At 41.7% G+C, this 26,541-nt stretch overlaps 1 protein-coding gene across 1 annotated transcript in view; it reads right to left on the reverse strand.

Moving 5' to 3' along the window:
* The window catches only part of wdr11 (WD repeat domain 11), a 103,575-nt gene that overhangs the window by 39,598 nt on the left and 37,436 nt on the right, over positions 1-26,541 (reverse strand). The window contains exons 10-14 of the mRNA XM_043713160.1: positions 19,416-19,522; positions 12,022-12,097; positions 11,377-11,485; positions 2,871-2,995; positions 2,278-2,425 (exon numbers count right to left, since the gene is read on the reverse strand). Of these exons, the coding sequence (XP_043569095.1) occupies positions 2,278-2,425; positions 2,871-2,995; positions 11,377-11,485; positions 12,022-12,097; positions 19,416-19,522 (565 nt within the window). The remainder of the gene's footprint in view (positions 1-2,277; positions 2,426-2,870; positions 2,996-11,376; positions 11,486-12,021; positions 12,098-19,415; positions 19,523-26,541) is intronic.

Raw genomic sequence — 26,541 nt, forward strand, 5'->3', positions numbered from 1 at the left:
TTAGATAAGCACTTTTACTTTACTTGGATATGTTCAAAGCCTCTGATAGAGTCCAATACATCTTAGTCAGTTAAGATCATTGGGGTTGTTACCAAAGTTACATTCAAAGACACCCTGTGTTTTCTCAGATCACTTTAACTGTACAATGTTTGGTATGGTAACTCAGCAGCTACCCACTGCGGGATTGAAAAAGCTATTTCAAATGAGATGCTGTTTAACACATCAACATTTTCTCATTCAATCATAGAACACAGCAGAGACAAAAAAAATACAGAATCCAACCATGCAATAATTAATAGCAACAATAATGAATCACAGAATCATTCACATTCAAGGTGCAATTATGCTGGTTATTTCAGGTGGCCCCTTCAAAAATATGAAGGCCATTATTAGTATCTGGTAATAATGCATTTAAATGGAATGAAATTTTCTAATGATGCTTATTTTCAAATAATGCATTAATTTATAAATTTACACATCAAACATGGATCTCTGAAACACCAGCATCTGACAAAAATGCTGCACATTGCACAAAATCTCATTAAAATAAGTGCAGTGCATACAGTGAAGAGTTTAGCATTTAAGAAGCATTTCTTATATAAAGTCAATAGTGCTGCATGTCAAAAGCAGGTTGGAAACATATATGATTTTAAACATGAAAGTATCTACAAATGTAACAGCACTTCATTAGAAACATCCTCGAAACATGTTGATGTTTTGCAATTAGTTTTACAGTAAAGAGACAATCAGCTAATCATGGAATGAAGCATTTCAATCTCACAAGTATGTTTTTATTCATTCATAGGAAGTGATGAACTTCAACAACCAAGAACTAACACACTCAACAAGGAGGAAAGATCTGAACGATGTCTTTCTTGATACAGTCAGTACTGAAAGCACATGCGGCTCAGTCTTCTGCAGTCCATTATTTCATTTCTAATTTCAATTAGAGTTTTCTGTCACAGGGTTTGACTATTTGAACTTGGTGATTTTAGGCTGTCTGTTTTAAAGGTCAGTTCCTAGCAGTGCTTCCTCAGTGGTGAGCAAATGTATAATCAAATAAAACAGTGCTGAAAACAGCTTCCAAACATCAGACCAATTTTGAAAGTTGAAACTCAACAGTATCATAAAATATAACTGGAAAGCAAAACCCACTACAGAACTGAACACAACATCAATATTCAAACATCCCCTCCGCCCATGCTAGTCACCATAGGCGTTCTTACTTAGCAATTACTCCCTGAGACGCAACAAAAGTATTAACAGGACAGACTTTGCAGTAGAATGATGAATAAAACCTTTTCTCTGTCCAGTAAGAATTATGGAGTCATAGTGTCATACAGCACAAGAACAGACTTTTCGGTACAACGTTATACCCTACTTCACAAAATCAGCAATGATTACATCATGTTACAACTTTTTCAGTTCCTTCATCACTCACAATGTGGCAACCTGATTTTTAGGTGTACGGTATCTTGATTTCAAGATGGCCCTTGATGAGATGTCATATTAAAGGTTATTACAGGTAGTAAAAGCTCATTTGAGGAAACATTAGACAGGTTAGCCTTTATCTGCTGGGGTTTAGAAGAGTAGGAGGTGATTTGATTGGAACATACGAAATTTTGAAGGGTCTTGGCAGGTTACGTGTGAAAGAATGCTTCCTTTTGAGGGAGAAGTCACTAGGGGTTTCTATTGCAAAATAAGCGGTCTCCCACATTTAAGACATATGGAAACATCTATTCTCACACAAGGTTGAGAGTTTTTCTAATTCTCTTTCTCAACAGAATTATGGAAATTGTGACCTTGAATATTTTTAAGGTGGAGACAGATAGATTCTTAACAAGAGAGTGAAAGATTATCAGGGCTAGGTGGAAATGCAGATCAGTTAGATCCACCTTAATCTTAATGAAAGGCAGAGCAGGCCCAAGTGGGCAAGACAGCCACTCCTGCTCCTAATTCTATATTTAGGAGAACATCAACCCAGCATTGCTTTTTTATTTTTAATTTCCACTTTTTATTTCGATTATAAAAAATAAAAAAATCTAAATTTACTTAATACGCTTTAGCTGATTCTAAATCAATCAACAACTTCAAATTATCTACACACTGCTATTAATAACAGCAAAAAATGTCACATATGCTGTATTTACGCCAGGTGGTTAATTGTCACTTCCACTCATGGGTCATTTGGTAGGTTGTAGAATTTGACTGCACTTCAGCTGGTATGCAAAACAAATTCATTAGTTCACAGCAGGAACTGTCCTTCATTGTACTTACATCTGGAGGAATTCTGGCCCCATCCTTCACCAAGTTTCCTTCTACAGTGAGATGGAAGACCTGTCCATCGTTGTCAGTGAATATAAAGTGCTCACGTGCAGAAATGTTGTGGCTAATTTCAGCTTTACTTTCTGCTTCCTGCAGCAAACTGGAAAGGTAAAATACCAGATTTATTCAATTCATAATCAATATGTCTTGGGCTGTTCTTTCACATTGATATTTGATGCATTAAGTTAATTGATTTAAATGTCAAATCACTTAAAAAGGTACACATCATTCCTTATATATATATAAAGAAAACTGATAAACCAGAATCAGAGGGAATTCAAAACTATTCTAATCACTTTTCATTTCTTTACCCAGCAAGATATCACTCTGCCACAAGAACAGCTCGCAAACATACTTACACTGAGAGGAGTTTTGTTCCAAACGTTCACTAGTGTTGTGCGCTTATATTGAATAAGCCCAGGTATGCTGGCAAAGCAGTGTCATTTTCTAGCCTTTATCTGCTGTCCACTACAAACCATATTAGCAGGGCCTTGGAATAACAAACCAACCAAGTCAGCAGTGCCCAGTCATCCTCTCTAAGTTACCTGATCATAGGCGACTCAATGTTACTGGCTTCTGCATCAGAGCCAACAGTCTGTCTGGCCATGGCTTCTCGGACTGCTAACTGTTTCTTACGCAGACTCCTCAGGTTGTGAGTAGGAGACCATTCCTGTAGATAAAGTAGCACAGTGAATTTTACGGTGTTCCATTTGTCAAAAACCCTCAGATTTTTCGCGCATAATATTTGCAACCAAGCCTATCAAATGACAGGAAGCAGTCTTGCATCCTTTATCATATCTGACATCACTGTCCAGTATCACACTGTTCCACAAAGTAGCTATACAAGTCTTGGTGGATGTTCTAAAACCCAGACAGAAATTTGGTGATGTTAAGTGCTTCAATTACTAGTTGATGAGGTTGAATGCATGGGTCACCAAGATCAGAATATACAAAATTAGCCATAAAATCAGTGTGAACCCTCTTATACATTTATTTGATGAAATTTCTTATCATTTACAATGCCATAATCAATACTGAAACCAAGATTCCCATGCTCTGAGAGTCAGCTTGATTAGCTCAGCTGGCTGGATGGCTGGTTCATGTTGCAGAGTGACGTGAAGAACATGGGTTCAGTGAAGAACTCTCCTTTTCAATCTCTCCACTTGCCTGAGGTCAGTTGTCTCTCACTAATGAGAGCAGCCCTATGGCGGCCTGGTACGACTATGGTGAGATAATCACAATTCTTGCTCAGTGCCTGTTACATCAATTTTGCACAAATAAATTAAAAGTTTTTGCAACAATTCATCATATATGGCCATGTATATATACAGTTTGACAAATATAAATAGGGAAAAATCAGTTTTAGCTGATCCCTGTGATATCCCAGCTAATGAAAAAAAAACTTATGAGCAAATGTCTGCATTCTTTATTGTTTCTTTCAACAATATGTTGCTTCCTCGCCAATCCACCAATGTATACTTCTACAAATATCATCACTACCACTATTATTATTCATGGAATGTGAGCCATACTGGTTAAGCTAGTGGGCATTTAGCATCCACCCTTAATTGCCCTACTGCTGAGAGACTTTAGAAGGAAGTTAAGAGTCAACCATATTACCATGAGTCTGGAATCAAACGGAAACCAGATGAGGTAAGAAGGCCAAGTTCCTTCCCTAAAGGACATTAATGGATCAGAATTTGTTTTATTTTAAATAACAATCGACAGCGGTTACATGGTCACCATTAAGCCAGCCTTTACTTCCAGATTTTTGTTAACTTCAAATTTCACTGTCTGTAATAACAGTTAGTTCTACTATAACTGCTTCTCCAATGCAAACTGGCTTTAACACGACTGAAGAATTTAGACTGTCATCTGTAGAACGTGAACTTTCCTTACCTGTATTGGCATTATCACAATTAGATTAAAGGCGCAGCCATTGCACAATTTTCTTACAATGCGAGATCACACAAGAACTGTACTATCACGTTATATCAGAACGGACTGTAGAATTTAAACTCATGACCCCTGAACAGGAATCTGGAGTTCTAGTTGATTAGACCAGCAATATTATCGCTACACCTATTCCGCAGAAGTGTTACTGGGCCCGAAATGTTAACTTTGCTTTCTCTCCACAAAATACTGCCAAACCTGCTGAGTATTTCCAACGATTTTCAGCACTGGCAGTTTTTTGTTTCAATTTAGGTGAGACTTCGGCTTCATTTTTACAATTCTCATCCTTTTCTTCTTACTCTCAAGGTTTCATTAAAACAGCACATTAATTGTCGCTCGTAGTCTTTTTGGGGTTCCAGGTCCTTCTTCACAGCCAATTTTGAATGTTTATGTACAAGTTGGCTTGCTATGATATTGCTTATAATGAGCAGGACAGGGTCCATTGTATTCATCTATTTCAAAGATGAATACAATGGAGCCTGTCCTGCCCATTATAAGCAATATCATAGCAAGCCAACTTGTACATAAACATAGAAAATGCTGAACAAACATAGTTTTGCCAGAGAAGATAGGTTAATATTTTTACTAGCATTGGCCAGAGTAGAACCGAAAGGCTTTGTATAATTGTTAGTTTACTTTTTACTTGTAAAATGCTGAAACGCCTATTTCCAGAATTTGCTGTTTTTCCTTCTTACACTTTACAAACAAGCTTTGTAATATTTTCTACAAATCCACTGGACAAATGTTTTTGAGAGTCTGTCTCAATACATTAGTGCTCCTGCATAATGTTTCATTGGTCACCTAAGGGTGCACTCTAATTTCATTTAAGTGTAGAGAAGATTCCACTCGGAGAGAAAGTATGTGAATTGCTGTGAGAATTTATTTTCTAACTAATGATCCTAAGCGTGCATCCCAGGAGATAATGGAATGTTTCTTGCTAATAAATAGCCATTGTCACCTTGTTAGCTCTTACAGTTTTAATATGCATTCCAAATTTGGATCAGCTAATGCTTACTTCCCTGTTCTTATTTTAATTGGGTCAATTTGTTTTGTCTCCATTTACATTATAACATTTTTGGCATCTTCTCAGCAATTCTGAATATTATTTTCCATTTTGAAAAAGAATGTGTGGGAGGTGTCTCACTTTTTCTGCTGCAGCAAATTTCAGTTCCAATGTGGGCTGAATTGTTTCGCTTATATTTTTCCTCATTGCAAATGATGCAAAGTCTCCTTTGGAATCAGTCATTGTTTGCTGAATGCAGCTCCTCTGATCAAATGAATTCAATTTGCATGGAATGAATTCTTAAACAGGTTTTCATGTTATCTTCTATCTCACCCAAATGGATCTGGTGTTTTTGAATTAATTACAGTAAATCTTTAAATGTAGGTTCACTACAGCATTGTTAATAAAGTAGAAATGACATATCCATTTAACCTTGCCCATTTCGCTTTAACATATTTTCCACATTACTTCTCAAATGACTTCTCCACCAGCACTTCTACTCTGATCCTGTCATCCAAGAGGAACATGGTGGCGTAGACGGTGAAGGCCAAGGAGGAATAGTGGCACTAATCTTGCCCAGGGTAACACTTACAGAGTGAAGACATGCTGCAAAGTGCAAATCTCGTGGACTGCGAGTGAGTTTTTGTTTTTTTCATTTGTGGGATGGAGACATTGCTGGCTGGGCCAGCATTTAGTGCCTGACTCTAATTACCCCTTTAACTGATAGCTTGCTAGGCTTATTTCAGAGGTTAGTTTTAATATTGTGGAAGAGGGAGTGTGAGAAAGAGGGATTGTGACTGAGAAGGGAATAAGTGAGAGGAAGTGAGAGCACATGAAGGAGAAGAGTGCGAGCAAAAGAGAAAGGTAAACAGAAGGTGCAAAAGGGTGAGTATCTTAGAAGCATAGGACCTGGATGACAGAGGCTATCAGGAGAAATGTGGTAGAAATGCATGAGAAGTCAAGCAAGGCCTGTTTTGAAGTCAGGAACAACACTCTGCACCTTTTAAGCACATTCCGGAATGGAGGTGAAACTCTTGCTAGAGACTGAGCCTGCACTGAGCTGGGTGGCAACCGTGACCTCCACTGTCAGCCCTGGGTCAAAGAGAACACACCATCTCCATCCCATTCCCTCCAGATCCCTTCCTGTATAGTAAGGTTTCAACTTTCCCTTGTTTGCTATGTCTGGGGCAAATGTGCAGGTCAGCTCGAGACTGAAATGCTTATCTGGATGCACAACAGGCTTTTAAAGTTGGCGTTGGCACCAAGGATGTTGGTCAATGCAGTGATACCTCAGCAGTGGCAAGTTCATCTGGGACAGCGGGTGGTAAGTTGAAACTAGAATTTGTCAACAGGGGAGACAGAAAAGAGTGGGTGGTTAACAGGGTGAGCTTAGTAAGATATAGCGACAGATCCAGTCGGGTTTTGTGGCACGGAGTCAAAAAGATGAAGAGCTCATGCTCCAAATGTCATCTCCCCTGCTCCTCGGATGCTGCCTGACCAGTTGTGCTTTTCTAGCACCACACTTTTCAACACTGATCTCTAGCATCTGCAGTCCTCACTTAGAGTCATAGAGATGTACAGCATGGAAATAGACCCTTCGGTCCAACACGTCCATGCCGACCAGTATCCCAACCCAATCTAGTCCCACCTGCCAGCACCCGGCCCATATCCCTGCAAATCCTTCCCATTCATATGCCCATCCAGATGCCTCTTAAATGTTGCACTTGTACCAGCCTCCACCACTTCCTCTGGCAACTCATTCCAAACCTCTATAAGGTCACCCTTCAGCCTCCAATGCTTTAGGGAAAACAGCCCCAGCCTGTTCAGCCTCTCCCTATAGCTCAAATCCTCCAACCCTGGCAACATCCTTGTAAATCTTTTCTGAACCCTTTCAAGTTTCACAACATCTTTCCGATAGAACTGAGAACAGAATTGCACACAATATTCCAAAAGTGGCCTAACCAATGTCCTGTACAGCCGGAACATGACCTCCCAACTCCAGTACTCAATACTCTTGACCAATAAAAGAAAGCATACCAAACGCCATCTTCACTATCCTATCTACCTGCGACTCCACTTTCAAGGAGCTATGAACCTGCACTCCAAGGTCTCTTTGTTCAGCAACACTCCTTCTCATTAAGTGTATAAGTCCTGCTAAGATTTGCTTTCCCAAAATGCAGCACCTCCCATTTATCTGAATTAAACTCCATCTGCCACTTCTCAGCCCATTGGCCCATCTGGTCAAGATCCTGTTGTAATCTGAGGTATCCGTCTTCGCTGTCCACTACACTTCCAATTTTGGTGTCATCTGCAAACTTACTAACTGTACCTCTTATGCTCATATTCAAATCATTTACGTAAATGACAAAATGTAGAGGTCCCAGCACCAATCCTTGTGGCACTCCACTGGTCACAGGCCTCCAGTCCGGAAAACAACCCTCAACCCACCACCCTCTGTCTTCTACCTTTGAGTCAGTTCTGTATCCAAATGAGTAGTTCTCTCTGTATTCCGTGAGATCTAACCTTGCTAATCAATCTCCCATAGGGAACATTATCAAACGCCTTACTGAAGTTCATATTGATCACATCTCTCGCTCTGCCCTAATCAATCCTCTTTGTTACTTCTTCAAAAACTCAATCAAGTTTGTGAGACATGATTTCCCATGCACAAAGCCATGTTGACTATCCCTAATCAGTCCTTGCCTTTCCAAATACATGCATATCGTGTCCCTCAGGATTCCCTCCAACAACTTGGCCACCACCAACATCAGGCTCACTGTCTGTAGTTCCCTGGCTTGTCCTTACCACCCTTCTTAAACAGTGGCACCACGTTAGCCAACCTCCAGTCTTCCGGCACCCCACATTTGTATCGATGACACAAATATCTCAGCAAGAGGCCCAGCAATCACTTCTCTAACTTCCCACAGAGTTCTAGGGTACACCTGATCTAGGGGGTTTATCCACCTTTACGTGTTCCAAGACATCCAGCACTTCCTCCTCTGTAATATGGACATTTCGCAAGGTGTCACCATCTATTTCCCTACAGTCTATATCTTCCATATCCTTTTCCACAGTAAACACTGATGCAGAATACTCGTTTAGTATCTCCCCCATTTTCTGTGGCTCCACACAAAGGCCGCCTTGCTGATCTTTGAGGAGCCCTATTCTTCCCTAGTTACCTTTTGTCCTTAAGGTATTTTTAGAAACTCTTTGGATTCTCCTTAATTCTATTTGCCAAAGCTATCTCATGTCACTGTTTTTGCCCTCCTGATTTCCCTCTTAAGTATACTCCTACTTCCTTTATACTCTTCTAAGGATTCACTCGATCTATCCTGTCTATACCTTACATATGCTTCCTTCTTTTTCTTAACCAAGCCCTCAATTTCTTTAGTCATCCAGCATTCCCGATACCTACCAGCCTTTCCTTTCACCCTGACAGGAATATACTTTCTCTGGAGTCTCATTATCTCTTTTCTGAAGGCTTCCCATTTTCCAGCCATCCCTTTACCTGCGAACATCTGCTCCCAATCAGCTTTCGAAAGTTCTTGCTTAATACCATTTCCAATTTAGAACTTCAACTTTTCAATCTGGTCTATCCTTTTCCATCGTTATTTTAAATTTGATAGAATTATGATCACTGGCCCCAAAGTTCTCCCCCACTGACACCTCAGTCACCTGCCCTGCTTTATTTCCCAAGAGTATGTCAAGTTTTGCACCTTCTCTACTGAATCAAAAATATTCTTGTACATTTCTCCCTTTGTGGCCTGAAACCCTCCAAAAACTGGATGACTCTTGACCAAAAACAAAACAAAAAATATTCAACCCCAAAACAGAAATTGCTGGAAAAATTCAGGAGGTCTGGCAGCATCAGTGGAGAGAAATCAAGAGTTAACATTTCAGGTCAAGTGACCCTTCTTCAGAACTGGCCCAGCAATTTCTGTTTTTGATTGTGATTTACAGCAACTGCAGTTTTTTTTTGGTTTTTAGATTCAGCCCAATAAGTGTCAGACAGGCGGACTAGGAGAGGGAGAGAGAGAGTGTGCCAGGGAGAGATGGAGAAGGAAAAAGAAAGAGTTAGAAGTAGGGAGGAATACACACCTCCCTTCCTCTTCCTCCTGACCACAAACCTATCAACAAAGCAGCCTATGGAGGTGGGGGGGGGGGGGGGTCAAGCTCAGGATGAAAGTCAATCCACTTCTGAGATTATTGAAGTTTCTCAAACAAGTAATAGGATAGAGAGTATGGAATGGGTCAAGAATCAAACTTCAGGCATGGCAATCAGGGAGACGTATGAGAAGGGAGACAATCAATGCAGGACTGAGGATGTAGTACTTAAATACAGAGAGTATACAAAACTAGGTAAGTGAGCTTGTAGCACAGATTTAAATTGGCAAGTCCAATTTGTGGTTGTCAGAGAGACATGGCTGAAAGGGAATCAGAGCTGGGAACTAAATACCCATTGATACACCCCCTATCAAAAGGATGGCAGATGAGCAGAGGGGGCAGGATTCCCTTGTCAGTAGAAGAATCCAGCAGCATACAGAAATTTTGGTCACAGAAATTTGAGGGTGCATACATGAGGATCAGTGGTCGGCACAACATCGTGGGCTGAAGGGCCTGGTCTGTGCTGTACTGTTCTATGTTCTATACCAGAGCTTCAAGAGAGTCAGTGGGCAGAGATGAGAGTGTAGTGCCCATCGATAAGGAGGAGGCGATGGCAAAGCTGAATGCTCCAAAGCTGGATAAATCATCTGGACTGGATAGACGACGCCCCAGAGTTCTGAAGGAGGTAGCTGAGGAGATTGTAGAAGCATTGATGGTGGTCTTTCAGGAATCACTGGAGTACGGAAAGTTACCAGAGAACTGGAAAATGGCTAATTAACACCCCTGTTTAAGAAGGGAGGACAGCGGAAGACAGGATACTATAGGCCAATTAGTAAGATTATCGATCATTGTTAATATTTTAGAGACCATTATTAAGGGTGAGACTGTAGAGTACTTGGAAGTGCATGGTAAAATAGGGCTGAGTAGTGTGGCTCTGTCAAGGGGAGGTTACGCCTGACAAATCTGCGAAAGATTTTGAGGTGGCATTGAGCAGCTTAGACAAAGGAGAGCAGTGGGCACCATCTACTTGGATCATCGAAATTTACTGAATATTGACAGGCGTGGAAAGTGGAGAAGAGACTAAGGTCCAAGGGCACAGCCTCAGAGACAAGGCACAATCCTTAAGAACTAAGATGAGGAGGAATTTCTTCAGCCGAGGGTGTTGGCTCTGTGGAGCTCATTGCCACATAAGGCTGTGGAGACCAAGTCTCTGAGTGTATTTAAGACAGAGATAGATAGGTACGATTGGTAACGGCATGCAGGATTATGGGGAGAAGTTGGGGTTGAGAAATATATTAGTCATGATTGAATGGTGGAGAAGACTGAAGGGCTAAGTGGCCTAATTCTACTCCTATTATTTATGGTCTTATGGTTATGAATTTCTTCCTGTAGTGTAATTCTGCAGACTGTCAGTTACACTCCAGTATCTTATCCAAGTGGCATTATTATATTGACAGAGCAACAGGCCCTATCAGCTGGATAGGGCATCATTGGTAAGCCTGATGCCATCTGATCTAACAAATAAACATTGCCACTAGAGGGTGTTAGACAGCAATCAGGAACATAACTACATACTAATGTTCTCCTTCCTATCCCAGGAGTGTAATTGCTACAGCTTACTGTCATTTCTGCTGAAATCCGCTAACTCAGCACCAATAACAAAGTGAACCAGGGACCTTTCTGGTCTGCAAAATTAAATGACTCCCTTGACTGTTTCCTAGCAATCAGAACATTTACACTGAAGTTTAAAAAGGTAAAAATCTTGTAGTTAATCCTCAGGGGGAGCAATAATGTGGAGTTAAAATCTTAATAAAGTGCTCTGAGCTCCCACATATCATTTCCTTAACAATAATTAGCTTACTGAAATGTTATCTTTGGTAAGCTATTTTACATCTATTGAAATGTATTGAAACTGCAGTACTAAGACACAATCATGCAAGCAGCACAATTTACTAAGTTTTTATATTGCAGTAGGTAAATGGGATCCATACCAATGCTGTTACTGCAGGGAAGTTTTTTGTCATTTCCCGAAGGAGAGTGCAGGTTCTAATGTCCCACAGTTCTAAAGGTTTGTCTTTGAACACGACAGCCAAGAATTGCCTAAATAAAACAAACATGTTTCAGGTTGGATTGACAAAGTCTGTTTTCTGAGACATTTATCATGCATACTGCAATCATTAGTGAATGTATAAAATCAGTACTTGCTTTTGCAAAATCTATTTAATCATTTTGTAATTTGATGCTGACAGCACATTTGCTTAATGTTTATCTAATCATGCCAATAAATCTGGTGCTCCGCCCTTCAATTGTTTCATCAACATACGATTAATGACAAAAGAATCGAGCTACACAAAGTACAAACATTAGCCCTTATTGCAAGACTACATGCCTAGGAGTAAACATGCACTAGACTCTGATACACTAATTAGCATGGTGGCTTTTAAACGATTCAGCTATCAATAGGTTTTGCCAACATTTCCTAGGTTAAGCACCTTTACCTCAATATATCCGATACCGCATTGTGAAGAGAATAGCAGTGGAACAAAAGAACAGTTTTTAATTGAATTAAAAACAGAGGGTACGAAAGTTCAAGGTTAAGTGGATAAGAGAGTATCCTGGAACAAAGCCATCCTTACTTCAAATGGGATATTTTAATCATTTCTATTGGCGATTCGTCATTGCCTCGTTCACCTCTAAATGCAATGCTTCTTCCTAGGAGTAAAGTTTGTTTTTACAAAGAATCAGAAAGTTAAAACTACATATAATAGACAAAACCTGAAGTAATTAATCTGCCAATTAGCTTACAAATCAACTATTATATATGTGATCAACAGTAATGGAATCAAAATGCATTTCAGTGATCTGGTAGGATATTACAGATTAGCACTATTTATGAAATGACAGCTCAGCTAATGTACTTGAATGGCAGTCAAATTGGAAAGGCAGCCTTTCCAATGAGGATTTTTAATTTCATATTTCAAATACATGACAGTCTACTGATTATACTCATGATAGATACATAAATTTTACATTACTGCTCCTCCAATTTCTAATAACAGATTTAGCAAACGAGAGAAAAGTAAACTCTAGCAGTAACCATTCAAATTTCTCATGCAAAAATTTCAAAGTTTTTTCACTTATTTAAAATTTCTTCAAAATCTCTCTTTGAACTTGGTGCACCAAGTTCCAACTTACATTTGTTCCCTAATATGAGGTAGTGGTGCTGTCCATCATCCTCCCTCATGCAGGGGCCATTACAACAGCAGTTAGTGGAGTGTACTGTAGAGTCATGGAGTCAACGAATTATACAGCACTGAAACTGACCCTTGTTAACTTGGCCACGCCAACCAGACATCTCAATCTGACCTCGTCCCATTTGCCAGTATTTGGGTCAAACCCCTTTAACCCTTTCCTATTTGTATACCCATCCAGATGCCTTTTAAATGTTACAATTACATCAGTCTCTACCACTTCTTCTGGGAGGGATCCTTGTTCCATATACACATCACCCTCTCAGTGAAAAGGTTACCCCTCAGGTCCATTTTAAATCTCTCCCCTCTCATCTTAAATCTATGCTTTCAAGTTTTAGATTCCCCCACCCTTGGACAAAGACATCGGCTTTTCACCCTACCCATGCTCATCAGGGTTTCTAGCTCAGTACTTTCTCACGCAACTGGCCAATTGTACATTTAAAAAGCACGCCTTCCACTTTTAACTTACTAGCTTCTTCACATTGCTTTCTACTTAACACTTCCATCCATGTCAAATTTATATTAATGAATCCTTATATTTGGAAGAATTCTCTACTACAGTCAGTGGTCCAAAAAATACCCAATTCACAGTATAGGAAAATCCTATAGCACTGACAGCTACACAGAAAGTAAAAATCATTGAAAACCACAGCTTCCAAGAGAGTACTGTATTGAAGTTTCTGTGTAAAGTTGTCAAGCTAAAAACGCAATGCTACATCCTCAAAAATAAGAGAGCTGAACTTGGGTACCAGATAGCAAGGTGTTTATTGCACTGTTCTCCCAATGACCAGACAGACCAGAACCAGGGGTCACAGTTTAAGGATGCAGGTAGACCATTTATTACTGAGATGTGGAGAAGTTTTTTCAACCAGAGAGTGGGGAGCCTGTGGAGTTCCATGCCACAGAAAGTAGTTGAGGCCAAAACTTTGAATGTTTTTAAGTTAGATATAATTCATACAACTAAAGGAATAAAAAGATATGGGAGAAAGCAGGAACAGAGTACTGAGATGGAGGATTAGCCATGATCACATTGAATGGTGGAGTTGGATCAAAGGGCCGAATAACTTACTCCTGCACCTTTTATATATGTTTCTATGTGCTTAAAACTAAACATGGCTGTAATTTTCCAGTTCACTGCTTCTCTGGAATGAGTAGTGTAACCTCTTTCAACTTAGTGTTACAACCAAGTTCAAATCTGCTGCTACCAGTGGTGCTATTAATATAAATGCAACAAACCTGTGCCCAAATTAGTCAGAAAGAATTTATATTAATATATTTTCCCTATAATTAGTGTTTAAAAAAGCAGTTTAGGGAAAGTCTAAGGCACCCTAATAATCAAAATATTGACGCTTCGATTATGTAATGGGATCAGAGTATGTTTTAACTTAAACCCATGATGAACTTCAAATATTGTGCTGCAGAACAATCTCTGTCGGAAGTATTAATTTTGGTTTATGAATCCTTAACTGCCATCCAGAACAGCTGAACACAGAACATGGCCACAGTTTGCAGCAAACTTTGCATAGAAGAGGATGTGAAATAATAGAGTCGTGTCAAGTAAATTAGAGTGCAACATAATTAAATTTAAAACATCTCATTAATACTCTGGGCTAAAGAGTAACCATTTTAGAAATGTGATTTTTGAGTAAAAGCAAAACAATCTTTTTTGGAATATGAATGACATTTTACAAATTAGAAAACCTCCCATTTTCAATCCAAATACACAAAAAACCCATCAAGTTATAATAGCTCTATAAATCTGGAAACACTTTATAAACACTTCACAGGCAGTATGAATGATGCAATACAACAAAGCTTAATAGATTTCTATTACATTAGCCTACTGGAATTCCATTAAACTATATCTCCAACACAGTAACGCATGGAGAAGACAAGTCAGATTACTTCAAGTATATTAATTTAACGCAACTTTATCTCTTCTGTGGTTTTCTGCACATTAAACTCAAAAACTCATTTACAGAGTCATCGAATTTTACAGCTCAGAAACAGATCCTTCATCCATGACGACCAGACATCCTACTGACCTCAGTCCCATTTGTCAGCATTTGGCCCATACCCCTCTAAACCAGTCCTATTCAAGTACCCAGCCAGATGCCTTTCAAATGTTATAATTGTGTCCACCTCCTCCAAAACTCGCAACACCCTCTTCATGAAAAAGTTCCTCTCAGGTCCCTTTTAAATCTTTTCCCCTCTCACCTTAAACCTATAACCTCTAATTTTGGAACTCCCTACCCTGGGGAAAATACCTTGGCCATTCACCTGAACCATGGCCCTCACAATTGTATAACCCTCTATAATGTCATCCCTCAGACATTACAATGAAAAAAAAACTTTTATGCCTGAAAGATGAACAAACCTACAGTCTGCATTTTCTTGCAATATGTTAGTATTGCATGGTTAACAAGTTTGTGGATGACACCAGAATTGATGGCATCGGACAGTGCAGGTTAAGTAAGATTACAAAGTGATCTTGAAGGATTGGGTTAATGGGCTGAGGATTGGCAGACTGAGTTCAATTTGGGTAAATACGGGGTGTTGCATTTTGGCACAACACTGACTACAGACAGCGAGGTTGACTACAGAGAGTGAGGTTGGAAGCTGAAGAGCAGGAGGAGTAGATTACTGTTCTCAGGTTTGCTACCGGTGCCATGGTGGAAAAAGAGGAGGGTGTGTAGCATTGTTAATCAGAGTGCGCATCACAGCTACAGGAATGAAGGTTGACGAGAAAGGTTTGTCTACTGAGTCAGTATGGGTGGAAGTTAGGAACAGCAAGGGAGCAGCCACCTCATTGGGGCTTTTCTACAGACCCCTAATAGCAGTAGGGAAATTGAAGAACTCATAGGACGGCAGATTTTGGAAAAATGCAGATGTAACAGGGCTGTTGTTATGGGGTGAAAGGAAATTATGGCGCTATCAGACAGGAGTCGGGAAGTACAGATTGGGAGCAATTGTTCCATAGAAAGGACACAACAGACATGTGGAAACTGTTTAAGGAGCAGTTGTTGAGAGTAATGCATAAATTTGTTCCTCTGAGACAGGCAAGAATGGGTGAGATTAAGGAGTCTTGGATGACAAGAACAGAGGAGCTTCTCGCCAAAAGGAAGGAGGCAGCTTACATAAGGTGGAGGAAGCAAGGATCTAGCATAGCTTTAGAGGACTACAGGCTTACTAGGAAGGAGTTCAAAAATGGACTGAGGAGAGCCAGGAGATGGCATGAAAAAAGCTTGGCAGGAAGGATTAGGTAGAACCCAAAGGCATTTCCCTCATGTGTGAGGAATAAGAGAATGATCAGGGAGAAGATAGGGCTGGTCAGGGATAACGTAGGGAACTTGTGCGTGGAGTCTGAGCAGATTGTGGAAGCTCTAAATGAGTTTTTTGCTTCGGTTTTCATTAAGGAAAGGGACCTTGTTGTGAATAAGAACTTTAAGGAGCTGGGAAACAGGCTTGAACAAATCGGAGGAAGTTGATGTGCTGGAAATTTTGGCAAACATTGCTAGGTCTCCAGGGCCAGATCAGATTTATCCTAGGTTGCTCCAGGAAATGAGAAAGGAGGTTGCTAAGCCGCTGACAAAGACCTTTGCTTCCTCATTCTCCATGGGAGTCATACCGGAGGATTGAACGGAGGCGAATGTTGTTCCTCTTTTCAAGAGGGTAATAGGGAAGGTTTTAGAAAGAATTTTAAGGGATAGGATTTATGACTATTTGGAAAAGCACAGCGTGATTAAAAGCAGTCAGCATGGCTTTGTGAGGGGCAGGTCATGTCTCACAAATCTCATTAAGTTCTTTGAAGAGATGACGAGACAGGTTGATGAAAGTTGGGCAGTGGGTGTGGGGTATATGGATTTCAGCAAGGCATTTGACAAGGTTCCCCATGGTAGGCTCATTGATAAAGTCAGGAGGTATGGGATACAGGGAGATTTGGCTCTCTGGATTCAGAATTGGTTGGTGACAGAAGGCAGAGAGTGGTTGTAGATGGAAAGTATTCTGCCTGGAAGTCAGTGTTGAGTGGTGTCCCACATGGCTCTATTCTTGGGCCTCTGCTCTTTGTACTTTGTATCAATGACTTGGATGAGGAGGTTGAGAGGTGGGTTAGTAAAGTTGCCAATGACACAAAGGTTGGAGGTGCCATTGATAGTATCGAGGGCTGTTGCAGACTGCAGTGTGACATTGACAGGATGCAGAGCTGGGCTGAGAAACAGCAGATGGAGTTCAACCTGGATAAATGTGAAGTGATGTATTTTGAAAGGTCAAATTTGAATGCTGAATATAGGATTAAAGACAGGTTTCTTGGCAGTGTGGAGGAACAGCAGGATCTTGGTGTTCAAGTGCATAGATCCCTTGAAGTTGCCTCCCAAGTAGGGGGATAAGGTTGTTAAGAAAGCATATTGTGTTTTGGCTTTCATTAACACGGGGATCAAGTTTAAGAGCTGCAAAGGTTTGCAGCTCTACAAAAGTGTGGTGAGACCACACTTGGAACATTGTGTCCAGTTCTGGTCACCCTGTTATAGGAAAGATGCGGAGGCTTTGGAGAGGATGCTGTCTGAACTGGATGGCTTGTCTTACCAGGAGGTGTTGACTAAGCTCGGACTTTTCTCTCTGGAGAGGAGGAGGAAGGGAGGTGACCTGATCGAGGTGTACAAGGTAATGAGATGCACGGATAGAGTCGACAGCCAGAAACATTTCTCCATGGCAGGATTGACTGCCAAGAGGGGTCATGGTTTTAAGGTGTTAGGAGGAACGTATAGAGGAGATGTCAGAGATAGGTTATTTACACAGAGAGTTGTGAGCACATGGAATGCGTTGCCAGTAGTGGTGATGGAAGCAGAGTCATTAGGGACATTTAAGCAAATGTTGGACACGAACATGGACAGCAGTAAATTGAGGGTGTGTAGGTTAGGTTATTTTCTTTTAGATTAGGATTAATCCTCGGCACAACATCATGTTCTGTGCTGTACTTTTCTATGTTCTATGTTCTAAATAAGGACAGGACTTATACAATTAAAAGTAGGACTTGGGTAATATAGAACAGACAGACCTAGTGTTTCAGGTACATAATTCTTTGAAATTTGCTTCACATATAGATAGGGTAGTTAAGAAGGCGTTTAGCACTCTTGCCTTCATTACTCAGACCTTTGAGTATACGAGTTGGGACACCATGTTGAGGTTGTACAGGACAATGGTGAGGCCTCTTCTGGAATACTGTAGCCAGTTCTGGTCACTGTGTTATAGGAAGGCTATTATTAAACTGGCAAGGGTTCAGAAATGATTTATCAGGATGTTGCCAGGAATGGTGGGTTTAGACTGGAAAGGCTGGAACCTTTTTCAGTGGAGCATACGAGGTTGATGGGTGACATCACAGAGGTTCATAAAATCATGAGGGGTATAGATAAGGTGAATGGCAGATGCTTTTTCCCCCAAGGGTGGGGAATTTCAAGATTAGGGGGCATATTTTTAAGGTCTGAGGAAAAGTATTTTAAAAAAAGACATTGCTTTACACAGAGAGTGGTTCATGTGTGGTTTGAATTTCCGAAGAAAGCGGTGGATATGGGTAGCATTACAATGTTTAAAAAAACATTTGGATAAGTGCATGAATAAGAAATGGTTGGAGGGATATGGGCCAAGCACAGGCAGGTGGGGATTAGTTTAGTTTGGGATTATGGTTGGATCAAAGGGTCTGTTTTTATATTGTATGACTCCATGATTTTATGTAATCTCTGGCATGACTGAACAAAGCAAACTGTCAAAAAATATAATTTCAGCTTTTCTCTTCAATTCTGTAGACCACGCACAATTACAAAAATGATCTGGAATTGAATAGAACTTAAACAAATAAATATTTGTGTAAATCTAACTGTAGACATCATTCTTTGAACATCAACATCAAATCTTTTGGAAACTTCAATCAATGACATTTCTGATAGTAAATTAAGGCCATTAAAGCATGTAGGTCTAGCACAGCTGAAGGGTGGGATGATAACTGGAATCAAACAGATGGCAACAGGGTAACAGAAAGCAGACAGCAAGAAGGGGCAAAGAGTAGGAAAGAACAAAAGGATGGACAGATGACAGGATACACAAGGGAAACAGGAAATTCAGAGGGGAAGAGGAGAATATTGGGGGCAAGAGAGATGCTACAGAGAGATGTTGGAGGGGAAGGTAAGAGACAGGGAGAGAGATAGACAGAGGGTGGAGAGAATGAGAATGAGACAGAAGGAAGCAAACAGAGAGAGACATGTGCACCAAGTGGAGAAAGTGCCTGTACGCCTCTATAATCTTGTCATACATCAAGGAACCACAGATACTTAATTTCAGACTGCAGACAGCTACGTCCTGACGTAATTAAATTTAAATTCATACTACTAATAATCCCCTCCCTTTACACTTGTCAGGAGCCATCAGGCTCTGACTACGAACAAGATAATGATAAATTATCTGAGCAAGGAAGGTTTCGTGAATAGACAGACTAGACTATAAACATGAGAGCTAATCCAAATTACTCGAGAGAAACTTCAACCAACTTTGCCTAAAATTCATAACACAAGGGCAAAAAGCTGTAAAGCTTAGCTTGCACTTATAAGGAACTGATCAATAAACTGCATGTTAAGAAATGGCATTTCTACACAAGATCTTTCAATGCTGTACACTGAAGAACCGTGAAGCTTGTCCAGACTGTACATGGTTCCATAAGCAAGCATTCACTCATCAACAAATCTCAGGTTTGCATGGTATAAGGAATCAAGATATTTTGTGCTCCTGACCTGTTGGTAGATCAACCAGCTGCAGCTCATTCCGCACTAAACCGAGGTTGTTTGGCGTTGAAGTGGCAAAGGAAAGAAAGCTGGCCAGGCTTGCCCATTCAATGCCCCTATTGAAAAAAGAATAACAAACACTTAAACTGTTACCTTGAACCTGGTCTTGATTCTGACCAGAAAGTAGCATGAGAAGCACAATAATGAGCTTGGCTGTACTTCTGATACTGAAGTTAGTGGATCATTACATCAAGCTTCTACTGTGCGACATGGATTTTGCAGCAACAACAATTTGCATTTACATAGTGCTTTGAAAGTGGCAAAACATTCCTTGGCACTTAACAGGAGCATTGTCAAATGAGGCAATTGTACTGCGTAATGCAGTTGCAGTATCCAGCTAATTTCCTTTAGTGCTAAAAGCCAAAGAGCAGCTTACATGTACACTTTACAACCAACTGGAGAGTAAAGAACAAGGTTTTGTAATGTTAGCGAAATTGTCAGTGTTTGTTATAATTACTGTGAAACTGACTGCTACAACTAAAGCATGCTGTTAGTGATTCCATGCTCCTCCACACGATGTTTTGGCTCAAAAATTATCTTTAAAAAAAAATCACTGATCTGATAGGAGCTCTTTTTACACACTGAATATTGCTGCTAAAAAAAATCTCTAAAAATGATACCTTTGTTAATATCTAATTGAGTTTTTGATTGCGTTTTATGACTTAACTTACGAACAACCTCTCTGGCCCTTATTCTGGTGCAATATCAATTCTTTCCATGATAAAAAATATCAATAAGTTAATATAACATTTTTAAATTGATACTTCAGCTTCATATACATCTGCCTCAATCTTTAAATTGCTCTTAGATTTTTAAAAGTGAAGAGAAGAAGCATGCTTTCAACACTGAAGCAGAGTAGAAGAAAAACAATTAATTAAAGGCTGTTGGGATAACTAGGAGAGAAATCAAACATCTCTAAGTGAACAAATTATTTAGTTCTATGCTTTCTCACAGGAAATATCCTCAAAGAAGGCCAGATGTTAGCAGGTTCAGACCCCAAACTGTTCATGAGCAACATTATACAAAACCAGCTAACCACTTCAAATCTACTTTAACAGATTTAGATCAATTTTTTTTCCAGTATCAACAGCTTAATAGCTTGAGTTAATAGATTGCATTCACCTAATCAATGCCTAATCGTATGCTATAAATCTTGATGAGGTTCCCCTTAATCTTAACTTTACTGGAGAGTGCAGGAGGGCATGCCAGGAGCAGCACTGGGCATAACTAAAAATGAGGTGTCAGAACAATGACTGAGAAATAAGAGGAGGTTGATCACTTTGGTGATGGGATTGTGCTATAGGTTCTCCAATTGTCAGCGGGAAATTGAGGAGCTCTAAGAATAACAGGGTAGTAATAGTCGGGGATTTAACTTTCCAAACATATACTGGGACTGTTAAGGGTTTGGATGGGGAGGAATTTGTTAAGTGTGTTCAAGGAATCTTTATCAATCAATATGTAGATAGATGGCCCTACAACAAAAGGAACAAAATTCAACCTCTTCTTGGAAAATAAGACAGGGCATGTCACTGAGGTGTTAGTGGGAGAGGGATTTCTATTAGTGACTATAATTCTATTGGCATTAAAAAGAGTTATGGAAAAAGATAGGCCTTGTCCGGAAGTTAAAGGTTTAAATTGGGGCAAGGCCAATTTTGACGGTATTAGGTCAGAACTTTTGAAAGTTGATTTGGGGAGGCTATTCACAGGTAACGGGACATCGGGCAAGTGGGAGACTGTCAAAAGCAAAATAAGAGTTCAGGACAAACATGCTCCTGTTAATATGAAGGGCAAGGCTGGCAGGAGTAGGGAACATTGGATGACTAGAGATTAGATGAGATTAGATTACTTTACAGTGTGGAAACAGGCCCTTCGGCCCAACAAGTCCACACTGACCCGCCAAAGCGCAACCCACCCATACCCCTCCATTTACCCCTTACCTAACACTACGGACAATTTAGCATGGCCAATTCACCTGGCCTGCACATTTTTGGACTGTGGGAGGAAACCGGAGCACCCGGAGGAAACCCACGCAGACACGGGGAGAATGTGCAAACTCCACACAGTCAGTCGCCTGAGGCGGGAATTGAGGCTCTGGTCAAAAAAAAAAGAGGTGACATATGTCAGGTATAGACAGCTGGGATCAAGTGAACCCATTAAGGAGTATAGGGGGTGCAGGAGTCGTCATCATCATCGCCATCATCGGCAGTCTCTTGCAGACAAGAATGACTCTCTTCCAGTCTCACGGTGAGTCCATAGGTGGCATAGCAGACCGGTATGGCTACCACATCGTTACACTTGGGACAGCTGGTGATCACAGGAATGGATAGGTGAGGCATTGGTGTGGCAACGTGCTCCTTTCTCAGTTTTCCCCGGGCTTCTGCTTTTTCCCCGATGGTGAGTCTCAAGGTGCTAGATGCCTTCTCGGATGGTCTGCCTGCACTTTGGATGGTCTTGGACCAGTGATTCCCAGTGTCTGTGGGAATGCCACACTTCGCCAGTGAGGACTTGAGGGTATCACTGAAGCACTTTCTCTAGGGCTCGCCTGCCATTTGAGAGCTGGGAGTCAAGCACCTGCTTGGGGAGTCTCATACAGACTGCATGCCCAGCCCATTACAGCGGATGAAGGACGGTCAGTGCCTCGATGCTGCGGACGTAGGCGTGAGTCTTTCTTCCCAGCGGATTTGCAGGATCTTGAACAGGCAGTGTTGGCTTCAGATGACCACTAAAGAAGTACACTTAAGAGGGAAATTAGGAGGTCAAAATGGGAACATGAGATAGCTTTGGCAGATGTGATAAAGGAAAATCTCAGGAGATTCTACAAGTACATTAAGGGCAAAAGAGTAACTAAGGAGAGAATAGTGCCCCTTAAAGATCAATGAGGCCATTTATGTATGCAACCACAGGAGATGAGTGAGATCCTAAACGAATATTTTGCATCAGTATTTACCATGGAGAAAGACATGGAAGTTAGGGAAATAAACTGTGATGTCCTGAATAATGTCGACGTTACAGAAAAAGTGGTGCTTCAGCTCTTAAGATACGTAAAGATGGATGAATCCCCGGGAGCTGATCAAATGTGGATAATGTGGGAAGCTGAGAAGAAATTGTGCAGGGTCCCTAGTAGAGATATTTGTATCATTGACAGCCATGAATGAGGTGTTAGAAGACTGAAGGATGGATAATGTTGTGCCATTATTTCAGAAAGGCTGCAATGAAAAGCCAGACTGATGAGCCTAATGTCAGTGGTGGGTAAGCTGTCAGAGGGGAGTCGGAGAGACAGCATTAACATGCATTTGGAAAGGCAAGGTCTGATTGGGGAAAGTCAGCATGACTTTGTGCATGGAAAATCATGTCTCGCTAACTTGATTGAATTTTTTTGAAGAGGTGACCAAGGAGACAGGTGAAGGCAGACATTGTTTATGTGGACTTTAGTAAGACCATTGACAAATCTCTGCATGGTAGACTGGTTAGTAAGGTTAGATCACATGGGATCAAGGGAGACCTAACCAATTGGATACAAAAGTGGCTTGATGGTAGGAAACAGTGTGTGGTGGAAGAGGCACCATCCCAGAGTGCAGCATCTACAACAACATCCACTTGGTCCGGGATGGTGATCCATTAATCCCAGAGCGCTGGTCTGTCAAGTGGCTTTCTCTCCCTCGATCAGGAAAAGGTGTTCGTTAGACAGAATCACGAGTATCTGCTTGGACTCGGTGATCTTTCGGATTCGTGAAGCACTTTGTCACCCGGAGGTGCTCAGGTTTGGCTCTGTGCAAGCAGGGACTGGAAGTGGTTCCTTCAGCATATGCTGACGACGTGCTCCTCAGACCGAACTGACCTATGGAGGGTGCGCGAGTGCCTACTCTGTGGCATCCTCTGCAACAATCAACAGGAGCAAGTGTTCAGGATTTCTGGTCGGTTGGTGGCAGATGGATCCCATGCCAGAGAAGCTATGGTGCTTCACGTGGAGTGCCACTCCCCTGGTCTCCCTGGGAACCCATCTTTACCCTGCTGAGGAATCCTGGCAGGGGAATTGGCACAAGTTGGAAACCAAGGTGACCACTTACCTAACACGCTGGACAGAACTGCTCCAAATAATGTCTCACAGGGCACGAGTGCTGAGAATAAACCATGGTGGTCGCCATGTTGTGGTACTGGCTGGGTTCTTTGGTCACTCTCCTTTACTTTGTCTCAACCATCCAGAAAAAGATCGCTGAGATTTTCTGGGACAAGAGGCAGCACTGGGTCACTGCTGTGGTTCTGAGTCTCCAGCTTAAGGAGGGTGGTCAGGTGCGGTCTGTCTGTCAGGTAGTGACTTACCACCTTCAGAGCCTGCAGTGATACCTTTACGTCGAGCATCCTCCAAGGTCGTGCACTTGAAGAAGTTTTTCTTCTGTCAGGTGCACTCACTCCGTTCCATGCAGTGGTCTGGCCTCAGGTCTTCTTCCAGGAATTGCCTGTCGTTTAGTTGGACCTGATCAGATTCTGTAATACAGTCAGCTTGCGCCAGAGCGCTCCCCCATGGGAATGACAGCTCTCATCAAGGAACAGGCTCCTCCTCAAACGCAGTTTGCATTGGCCAAGGGACGCAGGGCTGATCCGAGTCAGGGATATGCTGGATGATGTTGGCACAGTTGGCTGCAATGGTGTCAATCAACCTCTGGTTCACGACCCGAGCCATGCAGAGCCTGGCAGACAACGCACTTGGCCCAAATACATTGTATACACTCGAGGTGGCTCAGGCATATGGTGGACTTCGAACAAACTGGCCCCATCTGTCTGGAACTTGACATCAGTCCCACATCGCAAACCATCCCCTGTGGTGAGGTGCCCAACAGTCAGCCATCTCAGGGATATCCTCCCGGTGCCCTTCTGAACACCACGGAAGTGTTACACATATGGGTTGATGCTGCACACTCTCCAATGCCACACTTTTGTCCCGCACCTAGACATACTTGGCAAGGCATTTTGCCTTCCAGCAGCAGAAATCCCCTGTGGAGGGCTATCTATGAAGGGTTCCTCTACTATTAAATCAGGGATCTGAGATAGAGAGTGATGCATTTAGTGTTCCTGTGTAACTGGTGACTGAGTAGATTTTACAAGGTGCCAGAAAATGGGCATGTTCTGTGGGCTGGAGGAAGTGGCCTTTCATATTTATGTTAAGTGTTACCATTTGCAGCCCTTTTTCAGTTGTCAAAAGGGGCTGTTGTTGAAATTTTGGTTGCATTTCAGCCCCATCTTCCTGAGGTATGGACATACAGAGCAGGGAAGAGGGGAAAACTCTATGGCTTTGTTCCTGGCCTCACCAGATGGTCATTAACAGGTCCATGAGAAAGTGCTCATCAGTTCTGAATGACTGCCCCTCTTCCATGCTTACGTCCTTGCTCGGGTGTCCCTGGAGCAGGAGCACACCGGGCTCACTGGTACAGTGGAGGCCCTTCATAACCTGTTTGGAGCGGTGTTAATATGTTCTGATTTAGTTCATTTTTTGTTTCTGTAGTACAAGTTCCCGCTTGAGTTTTGAGTTTGGCAGGAGAATGGCTGTTTTATTTTCCCTTTGTGTCGACTTTGGATCCATTCAAAGAGCCAAGGGCTCTTAACTTAACCCCGTGTTGCACCCATCCCAGAAGTATTTGATGGGGTTGGTGCAAGGGGAATTTTATTTTCATTTGCAATGGGTAAAGGTACCTTTCCCTCTCCCTTTCAGACCATTGTTATCTCTGTCTCAGAGACAATCCAGTTTGATTAGATTTCTCTACAATGTGGAAACAGGCTCTTCAGCCCAACCGACACTCCGAAGAGTAACCCACCCAGACCCATTTCACTCTGACTAATGCACCTAACTCTTATGGGCAATTTTGCATCTTTGGACTGTGGGAGGAAACCGGAGCTCTCGGAGGAAGCCCACGCAGACACAGGGAGAATGTGCAAACTCCACACAGACAGTCATCCGAGGCTGGAATCGAACCTGGGACCCTGGTGCTATGAGGCAGCAGTGCTAACCACTGAGCCACCATGCCGCCCATATGATGGGAATGGAGCTGAGGGAGTTTGATTTTTAGTTTCCTTTGCATTTGACTGAGTCAAAGAATGTTTATTCCACATTTTGATACCTTACTGTCCCTGCCCCAAGAGGGGTTTGTGGGGATAGAATGGAGATAAGCCATTTTCTTTTGCTGTTTTATTTGTTTTCTTCCCTTCCTCTTCCCCCAGCCCCACTCCGAGAGTCACTAGAACTTTATTTCAATTCAATAGTTGGGGAAACTTTTACTTTTCTGTTTTAAAAGAGTAAAGGGTTGTTGTTCAGACTGGAAGCCTGTGACGAGCAGTGTGCAAGGATTGGTGCTGGGTGCACCGCTGTTCATCACTTTGGATGAGAACAGTAATTTTTAAAAATTATTCATTCACAGGATGTGAGCTTTACTTGCTAGACCAGCATATATTGTCCAGAGGGCAGTTAAGATTCAACCACATCACTGTGGGTCTGGAGGCTAGGAATATTGCAGTGAGTACTCACTTCCTGACTCCCCAAAACCTGTCACAATCCTTAAGGGCACATGAGGAGTGTGATGGAATACTCCCCACTTGTCTGGATGACTGCAGCTCCACCAACATTCAGGCAACTTGGCACACCCAGGACAGAGCAGCTCGCTTGAGTGGCACCACATCCACAAGCATCCATCCCTACACCACCGATGCTCGGTCACGGCAGTGTGTACTATCTACAAAATGTACTGCAGAAATGCATATTAGACGGTACTTTTCAAACCGACAATCACTTCCACTGAATAGGCCAGAAAACCTATTTGGGTGTTACCATGCAGAATTCGGGGACAGCAGCCAAATGAAACTATCTAGTCCAAGCCAAGAAGCCAAGTGGCCAACATTGGAGTGGGTCACCATTGAAACCCCATTTTTCTTTTACACTAATTACTGTATTCGAAATTCAAAGGCACTGAAGGCACATTGACAGATGTAAGAGTGTGGTTGGTGGTGATGGGTATGTGTGCGTTGGAAGGGGGGTTGGATGGGAAAGAGTGGGAGGGTGAGGGGAGGGAGGAAGGGCGGGGTCAAG

This window comes from Chiloscyllium plagiosum, chromosome 22, assembly GCF_004010195.1.
Source record: "Chiloscyllium plagiosum isolate BGI_BamShark_2017 chromosome 22, ASM401019v2, whole genome shotgun sequence".
Taxonomy (NCBI): Eukaryota; Metazoa; Chordata; class Chondrichthyes; order Orectolobiformes; family Hemiscylliidae; genus Chiloscyllium; species Chiloscyllium plagiosum.